This window comes from Carya illinoinensis, chromosome 7 (assembly GCF_018687715.1).
Source record: "Carya illinoinensis cultivar Pawnee chromosome 7, C.illinoinensisPawnee_v1, whole genome shotgun sequence".
Classification (NCBI taxonomy): Eukaryota; Viridiplantae; Streptophyta; class Magnoliopsida; order Fagales; family Juglandaceae; genus Carya; species Carya illinoinensis.
In genome coordinates this window covers 27154930-27166996 of record NC_056758.1, presented here as the reverse complement: position 1 = coordinate 27166996, position 12067 = coordinate 27154930, and the positions used below count along the sequence as shown (strand labels likewise).

Genomic DNA, 12067 nt, shown 5'->3' with positions numbered 1-12067 from the left:
GGCAAAGGCTTTCACTAGCTATCCAATAGCATTGCAAATAACACCACCCGTACCACAAGAACCCAGGTTCCCAAGACTACTTCCATCTGTGTTCAATTTAAACCATCCTGATGGAGGTTTATGCCACTGCACCACTTTACAAGCCCTTTCTTTTAAAGGAATTGGTCTAATGCGTAAAGCCTCCAGGATCATGCTATCAAAACGAGATAAAGTATGATACTTATCACCCATAAGACCAATCGATCGAACCCAAAAAGATATTGACTTAAATACCATATCAAAGGATTCTAGAGAACCCTCCATTCTTGCTAGACATCTTCGCCTCCAAAGTCTCCAGGTAATAATGACAGGCATGAGGCCCACAATAACTCCCACCTGAGAAGATGATTTAGCACGCCGGAACCAAGAGGAAACATGATGTTCCCAATTTCTACCCATTGGTAACCCAAAAAGATTAGAGAATGTTTGCCAAATTTTTCTTGGAAAATCGCCCTCAAAGTGAACATGATTTATGTCTTCATAGTGACCAACACAGCAACAATCACATTTGGAGACAATAGGAATACCAACACGACGCAGCCTATCATCCACACTCAAAGCCCTGTGCCAAGCCTTCCAGAAAAGAATAGACATTTTCATCGGAAGACTATTATGCCAAATCCGAGAATGCCATTCAAACGAATTGCCTCTAACTCTAATACACTGCCATGCAGACTGAACTGAAAACAACCCTTCCTCTGAGTGGGTCCAGACAAGAACATCCTTACCCGAATTAGGACCAGATAATGAGACAAGGATATCATCAACATTCTCTAATCCTACTAAATTTTCAAGCAAGTTCACATCCGATCCATCAGACAAACGGCATTCTTTGATTTTCATCAAAGGTTGACCCACAAGAGGCAATTCATTTATCAAAGGACCATTATCCCGCCATTTATCATACCAAAAATAAATATCTCCTTCTTTAACTCTCCATTTAGAACTATTCAAAACCAAAGGAATACAGCGAGCAGTCATTCTCCAGAATCTTGAACCTTTAGCATCATCAATTAATAACCAAGGTTTCGATCCCACATATTTAGTTTTGAAGAAATTTGCCCATAGAGAATTACCTCGTAGAAGATTCCAGGCAAACCTCATGTGCAAAGCTGTCTGAACCTCATGGAGAAGCCTCACCCCAATACTGCCTTCTGCCACAGGCATCTCCATATGTTTCCAGGCTACCCATTTCTTCTTATCCTTCCAATCAACTCGCCCCAAAAGAACGAACTCATCATTTGATGAATCTTATTTATGACGACTTGAGGAATTTGCAAAACAGTAAAAAGATGAAGAGCCATGCTAGAAATAACATGACGTAATAGAATCAGTTTCCCTCCAGAAGAAAGAAGGCACATTTTCTAGCCACTTAGTTTCTTCCTTATTTTATTCAGCATATCTTCAAAATGTACTTGCTTAAGACGACCCAGGATAATGGGCACTCCAAGATATTTGAGAGGAAAATGGCCCTCTACAAAACCAGTGGTGCGAAGAAGACGTCTCTTCCGTGAATGGGAAATTTTACTAGAACAAAACATAGCAGATTTATGTTTATTGATGGCTTGTCCCGACCATCTCTCATATTGTCCTAGAATACTTAGAACCTCCCGAACCGATCTTTGGCTCCCATTAGAGAAAATAACCACATCATTAGCATACATCAAATGAGAAATAATAGGCGTACCTCTACCCTGCTGAAATTGCCCAAATCTATGCTCAGCCACGCTACGATGAATCATCCGAGTAAGGATCTCTTGTTGAATAATAAACAGATAAGGAGATAAAGGATCACCTTGTCTTATGCCACGGCCTCCTGGAAAGAAACCTTTAGTTGTCCCATTCATCATAACTGAATACCAGGGACTAGATATGCAAAAATATATCAAGTCACAAAACTGAGGCGAAAAACCAAACCGTAACATGATCTTCATCATAAATGTGGGGCTTGTTATTATTTTCTTTTTCTACAAATAGTCATGGTTAATTAAAAAAATGAAAGGTTTTTTTTTAAGTTGCATTGAATATAAATTTAAACCTCCTAAGACAATTATATTGCCTAGCTAGATGTGGGGGTTGTTGTTTTTTTTCTTTTTCTTTTTCTTTTTTCTACAACTAGTCATGGTTAATTAAAAAACAATGCAAGTTTCTTTTTCTTTTTCTTTGTCTTTTTTTAAGTTGCATTAAATCTAAATTTAAATCTCCTAAGGCAATTATAGTGTCTAAGCGTGGGGTTGGTGTTATATTCTTTTTTTACAACTAGTCGTGGTCAATTAAAAAATCAAGGGAGTTTTTCTTTTCTTTTCTTTTTTTCTTTTTTTAAGTTACGTGGAATCTAAATTTAAACCTCCTACAAAAGGAAGTATCACTTTACTTAAAAATTCATACCAACACATTACCCAATTCAAACCATAACCAAGGCATTTAAACATAAAACCTTATACATGTTTCTACCCTACGAATTAATGAATACCAAAATATTTCTCAAATCCAACATAACTTACTTACAAAAACTCTAATCATACAAACCACATCCAAACATACAAAATTAACTTTTACATGAAGCTTACTGTTATATTATGTGACACGTTTATATAAAATAAAAAGAAATTATAAAATTATAAAAATATAACTATATATAAAATTATATCTCAATAATTTGTTATATATATATAGAAATAAAATTCTAAAAAACACAATTTAATATATGTTTCAAATTTCTGACAATAATGTTTCATGGAATAATATTAATCCATTATTATTTTTGTAATGAAATATTTAGAATTTATTTTATTCATAGAAATAATCAAGTGATCTTTATCTTTCATTCTAGTATGTATGCTAGTTTATTAAGTTTCATGTAAAATCTAGATATTTTCGTGTCATATTGAGCATATAATACTATAATTAAGACCTTAAATAATTCATTTTTTTACTCAATGAAGTCTAGAGGATAAAACCTCTCAATAATTTTTCATATAAATCATCAACCTTAAATTATTATTATTATTATTATTATTATTATTATTATTATTATTATTATTATTATTATTATTATTATTATTATTATTATTATTTTGTATTTTCACCACTTTTTACTTTATATTAATAAGTCTAATATTGTATAACAAAAAAATTTAAGATCCATATTAATAAGTTTATTATTTTTCCCAAACTTGGTTTTAATTTAATTTTGGTGAGGCCACATCCTTGAAAATAAATAAATATATAGAAATTATACCAGATTTCGGAGCTATAGGAAAGAAATTGGAGAAAGATCACATTTCTAGATATATTGAAATTTTAGAGAACATATGAGGATTGTAAATTTTTTTAGGGGGGCCATTTGCTATATTTATAGTATTATAAATAAAATATAAGGTATATTTTGACTTTTTTTTAAAAAATTTGTTGGGGGGGGGGGGGGGGGGGGGGGGGGGGGGGGGCATGGCCCCTTAGTCATAACGTCTACGACTATTCATCTGAGCCAAATTTTTTCCCAGCCAGGTCCGAAACCCGGATAACCAGGTTCCGGTTATGGGTTTCAGCCTGAGGACCTATACGGTCCAGTTGCAGGTAAGTAAACTGGGTTTCGGATTTACAATCCGGTACCCGGGTTTATATATGTTGAAAAAAAAAACGCTTCAAATGGAGTTTGTGCTGTCTTCATTGTGACGCCCCCAAATCCCCACGCCCGAACACGGGAAAATCGAGACGTCCGGATGGTGACAACCCGGGTCACCATCCTATCAACGGGTGCCAAGTGTGTGCAAGGCAACATATGTGCACAAAGAAACACGCAGCGAATAACGAAAGTCATTAACTTAGTACCAGAATTTTTCTTAACGTAATACAAGCTATTTAAAACATACATAAATAAAATATTACAAAAACACAAATACAGTTTTAAACCAAATATAAAGCATAGCATCAGCAACCAGGCGGAGCCGCATCCTCGGGCTCAGCCTCCTCCTCTTCGTCCTCAAACTCTGCACCAAAAGCTACGGAACCAAAAATAGTACCGCAGGTAAGTAAAACCCAAACACTACCAAATAAAAACACATAGAACTCAAACAATATGCATGAAACATGCCCAATGCACAAAGCCCATAAAACACGATTTTTCCACACACGCCAAAAAAACCCATTTGGCCCAAAAACACATCCTTTCCGAAAAACACGCCAAAAGTCACATTTGGCCTTTATCCGACTCAATCCAGAATCCATGTTATCTGTATGCACCATGACCTCCCCTAGGGGTCATCCGCATACCCTGGCTCCAGTGCCACACCGCAGAGTACCACCACGCATGTGACACCTAACGAGTGATACCCAGTTCCACGCCCCGCGTGTTCGTAGCCAAGCATCCTCTAGCCCTCACCAGCGAAGGGCCACGGAGTCGATGCGTAGAGCGATGCCCGGTTCCGCGCCTGGCGCGTTCGTAGCCAAGCAACCCCTAGCCCCCGCTCCCGTCGTCGCCCTGCGACAACCCAGGGGACATCACTCAGTTTATTCCGCTCCCGAGTGACCAGAGGAGCTCCACCGAGATAATACCCCATCCCGGCTTGGGGTCGTGATACACACGCACCCGTAAGACCACTTACGCCAATACACAGGCTTTTCACACTATTTCACAAACACACGTGCATGCACCATGCAATGCCATAACAATGCATAATAAGATAATCCAACAACATAAATCAAATAAACAGGCAACTCCGTCCTCCATCCATCCGACCCCCGAACTCCTCGGACTCAGTCCCGAATCAACCAACCAGCAGATAGAATGAGCAATATATATTTAAATCTGAAAATAGGGTTTGGAAAATACTTACAGCGCTATATGGCAATTTTAGAAAACACGTGGCGTTGCAAACGGTGGAGAAAAAGCAACGTCACAGTGAAAATTCACTGTGGCCGTGGGTTGTGAAAAACTCACTTTTGAACGGGGACAAACTAGGGCTTGGGATTGATAGGGAATGGTCTAGGGATGATTGTGAAGCTATTGGAAGTGGTGGTTGGCCGTGGGTGGCGGCGAAAACGGCGGTGGGAGGCCGGATTTCTCAAAAAGGAAAGCTAGCTCGTAGGAGCTGTTCCGGTGGTCGTTGGAGGCCGGAAATAGGTGGGTTAGGACGGCAAGGGACCGGTGATGAAGTGGTGAAGAAATGGTGGCCGGAGGTGGAGCGACGGCGGCGGATCGGAGCCAAAGCCGTGCGGGCTTTAAAGAGGTTTTCCGGCCAAACGGCCGGCCGGATGGGGGTGAGCTTCGGTGGGGAGGTGCGCCGGAGGGAGACGAACCGAACGGTGCCGGCGGTGAGCCGCACGGTGGCCGGACGGCGGTAGATCGGGGGTGAGAGGCTTCCGGCGTGAGGGAGAGAGAAGAGAGAGAGAGGCCGGGGGGGTCGACGCGGGGAGAGTGAGGGAAAAAGAAAAGAAAGAAAAAAAAAGAAAAAAAAAAAGGAAAAAAAGAAAGAAGGAAAAAGAGAAAAAGGAAAAAGGAAAAGAGATGTAGGGAAAAGACGAGGTCTAATCATCAGTCTGGGAAAAACAACACTAAACCGCCGCGAAGATATTAAAAATTGTAAACAACTAAAAGAAATAAAACACAACATCAATTAAATTAAAAACTAACAATTTTAAAACGCAAATAAATTAAAATAATAACTAATATATTAATTAAAATAAAAACAACTATTTCAGCGAAAATACACTAAAAAGCGGGTCATCACATTCATCTTCTCAATACTAGGGTTTGTGCCCTCTCTCTCTCTCTCTCTCTCTCTCTCTCTCTCTCTCTCTCTCTCTCTCTCTCTCTCTCTCTCTCTCTCTCTCTCTCTCTCTGTGATAGCACTTAACCCAATCTATGATAGCACTCTACTCGTTATTCTCCCTTCGAAAAAACCCTACAATTCCGCAGTCCATAGTTTTCGATCTTTGTATCTCTTTCAAATGGAGTCCGCAGTCCGTAGAAGATGACAAGGTAGCTCTCTTCAAATGGGTTCCTCAGGCTAGCAGAGTCCTGACAAAGACCCATAGCACTCTCTGCTCGGGCCTCTCTTTCATGCAAAATCGCCTCATCCTCGTGACCCAAGGTTTGTTCTCTGCGATTTGGGTCCCTTTTATTCTAATTTGGGTTTGTTTTATTACGATAAGAAAATGTTATTCGCTGATGTTTCTTCTCACCCTTGATCTCTCTCTCTTCTCACCCTCTCTATCTCACGTTGTCAGATACCTTGGAATGACGATAATGAAATGCTACAGCTTGTGTAGCTTTTGTTCAGGTAAGATTTGTGCTACGACATTCTGTGCTAGATCTGGGTTTTTTTTGTTATTTTGTTAAACATGGGTATAAAGTATATGTTGTTAGTTTGATAGATCTTAGGAAACGCAAAGAAAAATCCAGTCCTTGATTTTGATTACAGTGATGAAGAATTTAAAGAAACAAATGATTAGGAGTTTGTACACATCTGAGGAGGCGTTGTAAGAAAACTTTTAACTAGAAGCTGAACAAATTGTTTGAAAAAACCATACTATTTTGGCTGTTTGGGAAGAAAATGTAAGGGGTTTGGACATTTTCTTGAGCTTTCATGGGACTTATTTTTGTGAACTCCATAAGGGAGATGGCAAATTGGAATATGTTTGATGGTGAAGACGAAGGAAGTATTTATAATGTTAAGTAAACAGCATGTGAACTTGGGATTCATATTTTTTCAAGTAGGCTTCCTGATCTTATAAAAAATTAGAAAAAATATAATTATGGTTTTACTAATTCTGTGATGGCAGGCAAGAAATATTCTTTATTTGAGAAGAGTTTTGTTTGTGTTTGAATGTTCCTGTTACATGTTTCCTCTATTTTCGCAGGGAAAAAGCTTGGAAATAATGCTACAAGCAATGTTGGTTCTGTTGAAGAATTATGGCAAGCCTTTTTTGCTAATCCAGTGGATTGGTGGGATAATAGGAAGAACAAGGTACTAAATTTAAATCCATTTAAATTTTCTCTATTAGGAGATTGGATCTTTTATACATGTTCATGTGCTTATACCCTAAGATGTAATGAGGAGAATAATAGATATGCTTTGATGTAATCTGCACAAAATTTACATGGCCAAATGAAAATACAACAAGTGTTTTTATAATGAGAAAATATAATGGGTGAATATTATAAGATAGAAAGCATAATGGATCAATAAATAGCATAAACAATTGGTTGTTTTTCTTGGCTTGAAAAGTGTGGATATATATTTTTTCGGCTATGTACTGGCTTGATAATTCTTCAGCAATTATGAAACTTGATTCAAATGTTATGTTAAATATAATTCTTTGAACCATATTATAATGACATAGTTCGTTCTACTAAATATCAATATTGGAAAATTCCTGGACGTATTCTATGTGGACCTGAAATTTTAGCATCATTGAACTAATTTCTTGTTCATGTTTGCTTCCAAAGCATATTATTGAGATTTTCTTTTGTTGACAGAAAAATCCAAAATATCCAAATTTTAAGCACAAAGATGCTGGAAAAGCTCTGTGGGTCGAAGGCAGGTACAATCTACCATGGGTGAAGTCCCAAATGGCAATTCTGGATACACCAATGGGGTCTCTTTATGATCAAGATACCAGGATGGATGCAAGTTTAATGGCTGCTGATAAATTTTTGCCTTTCTAAGTGCTTGTGATGCTGATCTTTAGGTATTGGTGCCAATGGTGTAATTTCTCTATTTATTTAATTAAAGCAATGTATGTATTTTGTAATATTCTAAGCAAATCTGTTTAAACAATGTAATATGTAGTGAATTTTTTTTTTCTTTTTAGGTTAATTAGTTGTTTATAGCGTTAGCTGATATGTATATGTTAATTATAATTAGTTGATATTTTTATCATCATGGACAATGATATAAAAAAAAATATAAGCTTTTATATAACAAAAAAAGTTTTGCATTTCAACAATATTTCTTGAAAAGATTGCAATAAACATTGGAATTTTGATAAACATTTTTTCAACATAAAAAAATTAGTAACAGAATGATTTCAGTTATATTTAAAAATAATTAAAAAAAACCTGGATTTCCGAGTTGTAAAAATCTGGATTAATCCGGGTTTCGGACCGAATGATCATAACCCGGGTTCCGGACTGGGGATACCCGGTCCAAAACCCAAATGAACAACTCTAATAATGTCCATTGTTAGCATGTGCTAGATTTTGGGTTAGAATTTGAATATGGACTCACCTTAATTATACTATTAGTATTAGCTACTAATTAAGGATTCATTGATATCCCTAATGGTTTTTGAGTCTAAACTATGGTTCTAACCCACCTAAGGGAGCGCCTGTGGCTTCCCAATGTTGAAGTTCCTCTTGTCTAGTTCAAAGTGAGTAGCGTGCTATTATGGCCGTGACAGCCAGGTAGATAAGCTAGCTCCGCCAGTTGTTTCCTCTTACTTTTTTTGCCTAAAAAAAGAACCCCAATACTTTGAATTGATTTCAACAAATGCCCATCTATATTGTTACGTAGACTTGCATGTAAAGTGCATATATATAAATATATATATATATATATATATAAATTATACACAACATGAATATTACACCAAAAAAGTTTTCTTTAGTACAAAATGGTCAATATGTACAATAAGAACAATTCATAACTCTCTCCTTAATTTGCAGAAAAAAAAGGTTAAATTATATCAAGTACTACCATTACACCATCAAGCCAGATTAGGTTACTAATTTCCAAATCTCTTTCCTTTTTCCGTGAAGGATATGTTTTGGATATAATTGATTTTGTTATATAGAAGAAGAAATAAAGAAAGAGAAAAGGAAAATTTGCAGTACATACCCATTAATTATGATCACGTGATGGTTATTGCTCTTCTACTAATTGATCACACCTGGCCTTTATAATTTTCATTAGAGATCGAAGTGCTACAACAAATAGCATTTCTCTTTCCATTAATCCCATGAATCCGCCAAAAAGTTGAATCCCCAATCAAGAATTCCTTTTTCTCAATATTCTTCCAAAGAGTGAGTCGATGAATGGTAGAGATCATATGGAGCCCAAAGATGATCCACAATGCATGGCTTCCTTGAGTCCAACCTTAGCCATGGCTTCCCTTTACCACTCCAATGAAGCAGACTAACAGGCCCCGGATGCAAACTCCTGCATTTCCCTTCAAGATTGTCTCCGCCAAGCCCGTGTTGGTTCCACCTATGATCCACACCCTTAATATCCCCAGCCAAAACTATCAAAAATGGCGGCAAAGATCCCAGGTGGTAAATCCTCTTCTGTTTTTGCACTACCATCCATTCCTCCATCTTCGAAGTATAACTTCCTTCCCTCCATTTTTCCACGTCCACCACCATCACTCCCGTGTTGAAATAACAAGGTCTTCGACCCTTAAAAGTCTCAGCCATTGTTGGGTCAGACCAAAACACGTCCGTGAAGTAATTTGTGAAATTTGCATGGCAATATTCTGGTGCAGCCAAAACCTTGTTTTCCAACTCCACATCCCAGAGCTTTGCGACGTCATCCACAACTACGAGATCGGAGTCTAGGTAAATAAGGCGTTTCACCTCAGCAGGGATAATGTCGCCAAGATATATGCGTGCGTAGTTCAAGGGTTGGTCTAGTGCTTGCCGTATTGATTTGGATATTTTTCCACGTACCCGATTGGAGTCGAAGTGGTATGCATTGAAGTTGAGGTAAGGGAAGGTGGACTTGATGCTGGAGAAGACATCGGGCTCGAAGCGTGCCCATAGGAAGTGGAATTCGAGGTTTTCCGGGCACGTTGAGTGCTGCAAAATGGAAAGCACGGCGGCCATGGTGCCCCTGAGGTAGTTAGAATCTAATGTCATGGAAATGTGGATTTTATCAGAGGCACAGGCGTCTCCATTCCGGAAGGCGGGGGCTTCCCGGAAGAGAGGGACATCGGGGGAGGGCTTTCGGATAACACCGAGACGGATACCAACGGCGGCAGTGGTGCTAGAGTATTGGAGAGGGAGAAGGAGGGACAGGAGGCCTATTAGTAGTGAAGAGAGAGAAGGATTCCTAAAGGCCATCCTGCCATTAATGATAGGAAAGGTGGTGGGATATAATCAGGGAGCAGGAGGAGGGGTTGGCAAAGCGGTGTTTGTGTTAGTGACAGCCATTGTTAAGCAATTCGGTTAAGAGAAGATTTAGGGAGAGGTTAGAAATAATTTGTTCTCATTTTATTAAAAATAAATAAATTCAAAGGGAAGGATGGAAGTTGGTGAGATTGTGAGGGGGAGAAGATTCCTCGGAAAATAATTTTATAACGAGCTAGCTGGAATTGTTTCCTATCACTTAAGCACGTGAGAAGCTTTTATATATATATACATATATATACACACACATTTAGCTAGTGATATTAAAAGAATATGTTTCTTACATGCTGATCCTCATGATCATGGGATATTAATGGCATAAAACTTCAAAAGAACACGTGCTTTTCACATGCTCACCAGCTGTATCAACACTTGTTTTTTAAGATGGGTTAGAAAAATGAGAGATTCTATTTGATGTTCTTCAGTAAGGATTGCATGTATAAGTCTTTTATTAAATGAAAAAAAGTATCATTTTAAGAATGATATTTTTGTAATTTTAAAAAGTTTAAAATATAAAATTATCTAAATCTGCATTGCAGTTCCCAAAATATTGTACATAGCATTGCTGGCTGTCCTCCAAATTCTAGATATATATTATACTTTGCATGTCTTTTGCCTCCTTATTAGCTGCAGGTGAAGAGGAGGTCAGATTTTTTAGGTGGGTATTTGTTTACTTGTGAAGAGTTTTTAAGCAAAACTGATAATGAAAACTCTAAAGTATTGTATGTTTTTTCGTGTGTAGGTACGTTGAGTGTATACGTATGTACATGTTTTTGTAGCTATTTTTTTCAGGAAAAAGTGGTTAAAAAAAAAACAAAGGAATAATATCTAGGCATTAATGCATTTATTTCGAATCGTGACCAGTATATACAGTACTCCCGAGAGTCCCGATCACTAGATATATATATAGTACCTGCGGGCCTGAGCTCAAGCAAGCAATATTAATAATATTGTAATATTTTAGCATGATTCTCGATCTTTTGTCTGAGCAAATATGGATCCTGTTTACAAAGTACACGTATATTTTGATGATCATGCTGGTCTGTGAAGAAAAATTTTTGAATTAATATTAAAATAAATGCAAATGTGATTGCAATGGATTTATTGAACTTGCTCTTAATTTCTTTTATCAGAAAACAGAGGAAACAAGAAAGCAATACGGAAGATCAAAAGAACTGTGTGCGCAGAAGAATAATTGAAATTCTTGATATTCTGTAAGTGAATTACGCAGTATGAGTGTGGGTTTATATATACAATGAGATAACATCTGATTGGTTCGATCAAGTATAACCAAATCATTGACTTATGTTGACTAGACTATTTATAATAATTCTAACCCTCTCCCTCAAGAAGGATTGTGTATATTCAACACACCTCATGCATCTTGGAAAGAAGTGGGCTGAATTGTGTACAAGGAAGAGCTTTATTTAAGAGATCTGCTAGCTGATTTACATAGGAAATATGCGGTGTTTTAATTACTCCAGGGAGGACTTTGTCACGAACTTAGTGGCAGTCGATTTCTATGTACTTTGTTCTTTCTTAAAACATAGGATTGGTTGCAATGTACAATGTAGCTTGACAGTCACAAAAAACAAGAGCTAGTTGGTTGTTGAATGTCAATCTTTAAGGACTGAAATAAGGCATGTAATCTCACATGAGGATGAAGCTAAGTATGTTGCTTTAGCTAAGGAACAAGATATAGTGGTATGTTTGTGATGGTATCCCCGAGAAAGACACAAAATCCTATGACTAAGCTTCGAGTATCCACACATGATGCCTAATAAATGCTTTAAGACAACGACCAGACGAAGCTGATAGAAGTAGAACTTGTCCTGGAGTCAACTTCAAGTACCTCAAAACTCGTTGTGTAACTGTCATATAAGATTGTGTAGGCTTCTCCAT

General features: G+C 37.5%; 2 protein-coding genes across 2 annotated transcripts; one reads left to right on the top strand and one right to left on the bottom strand.

Moving 5' to 3' along the window:
• Positions 1-3576: 3576 nt before the first annotated feature.
• LOC122316278 lies at positions 3577-7708 on the top strand. The gene is made up of 4 exons (XM_043132809.1): positions 3577-3615; positions 6002-6131; positions 6901-7007; positions 7520-7708. Exons 1-4 carry the CDS (start codon positions 3577-3579, stop codon positions 7706-7708), a joined length of 465 nt encoding a protein of 154 aa, XP_042988743.1.
• Positions 7709-8625: 917 nt separating this feature from the next.
• Positions 8626-10188, bottom strand: LOC122317122 (probable galacturonosyltransferase-like 4). Its single transcript, XM_043134052.1, has one exon. The coding sequence runs from the start codon at positions 10097-10099 to the stop codon at positions 9047-9049; it is 1053 nt and encodes a 350-aa protein (XP_042989986.1). The 5' UTR covers positions 10100-10188; the 3' UTR covers positions 8626-9046.
• Positions 10189-12067: the final 1879 nt, after the last annotated feature.

Excerpts from the sequence above, each read along its gene's own strand:
- LOC122316278 (XM_043132809.1), top strand. The coding sequence starts at position 3,577 with ATGGGTTTCAGCCTGAGGACCTATACGGTCCAGTTGCAG. Across the intron at positions 3,616-6,001 it reads CCTATACGGTCCAGTTGCAG|TCCGTAGAAGATGACAAGGT; the intron begins GTAAGTAAACTG and ends TGGAGTCCGCAG. Across the intron at positions 6,132-6,900 it reads CCTCATCCTCGTGACCCAAG|GGAAAAAGCTTGGAAATAAT; the intron begins GTTTGTTCTCTG and ends CTATTTTCGCAG.
- LOC122317122 (XM_043134052.1), bottom strand. The coding sequence starts at position 10,099 with ATGGCCTTTAGGAATCCTTCTCTCTCTTCACTACTAATAGGCCTCCTG.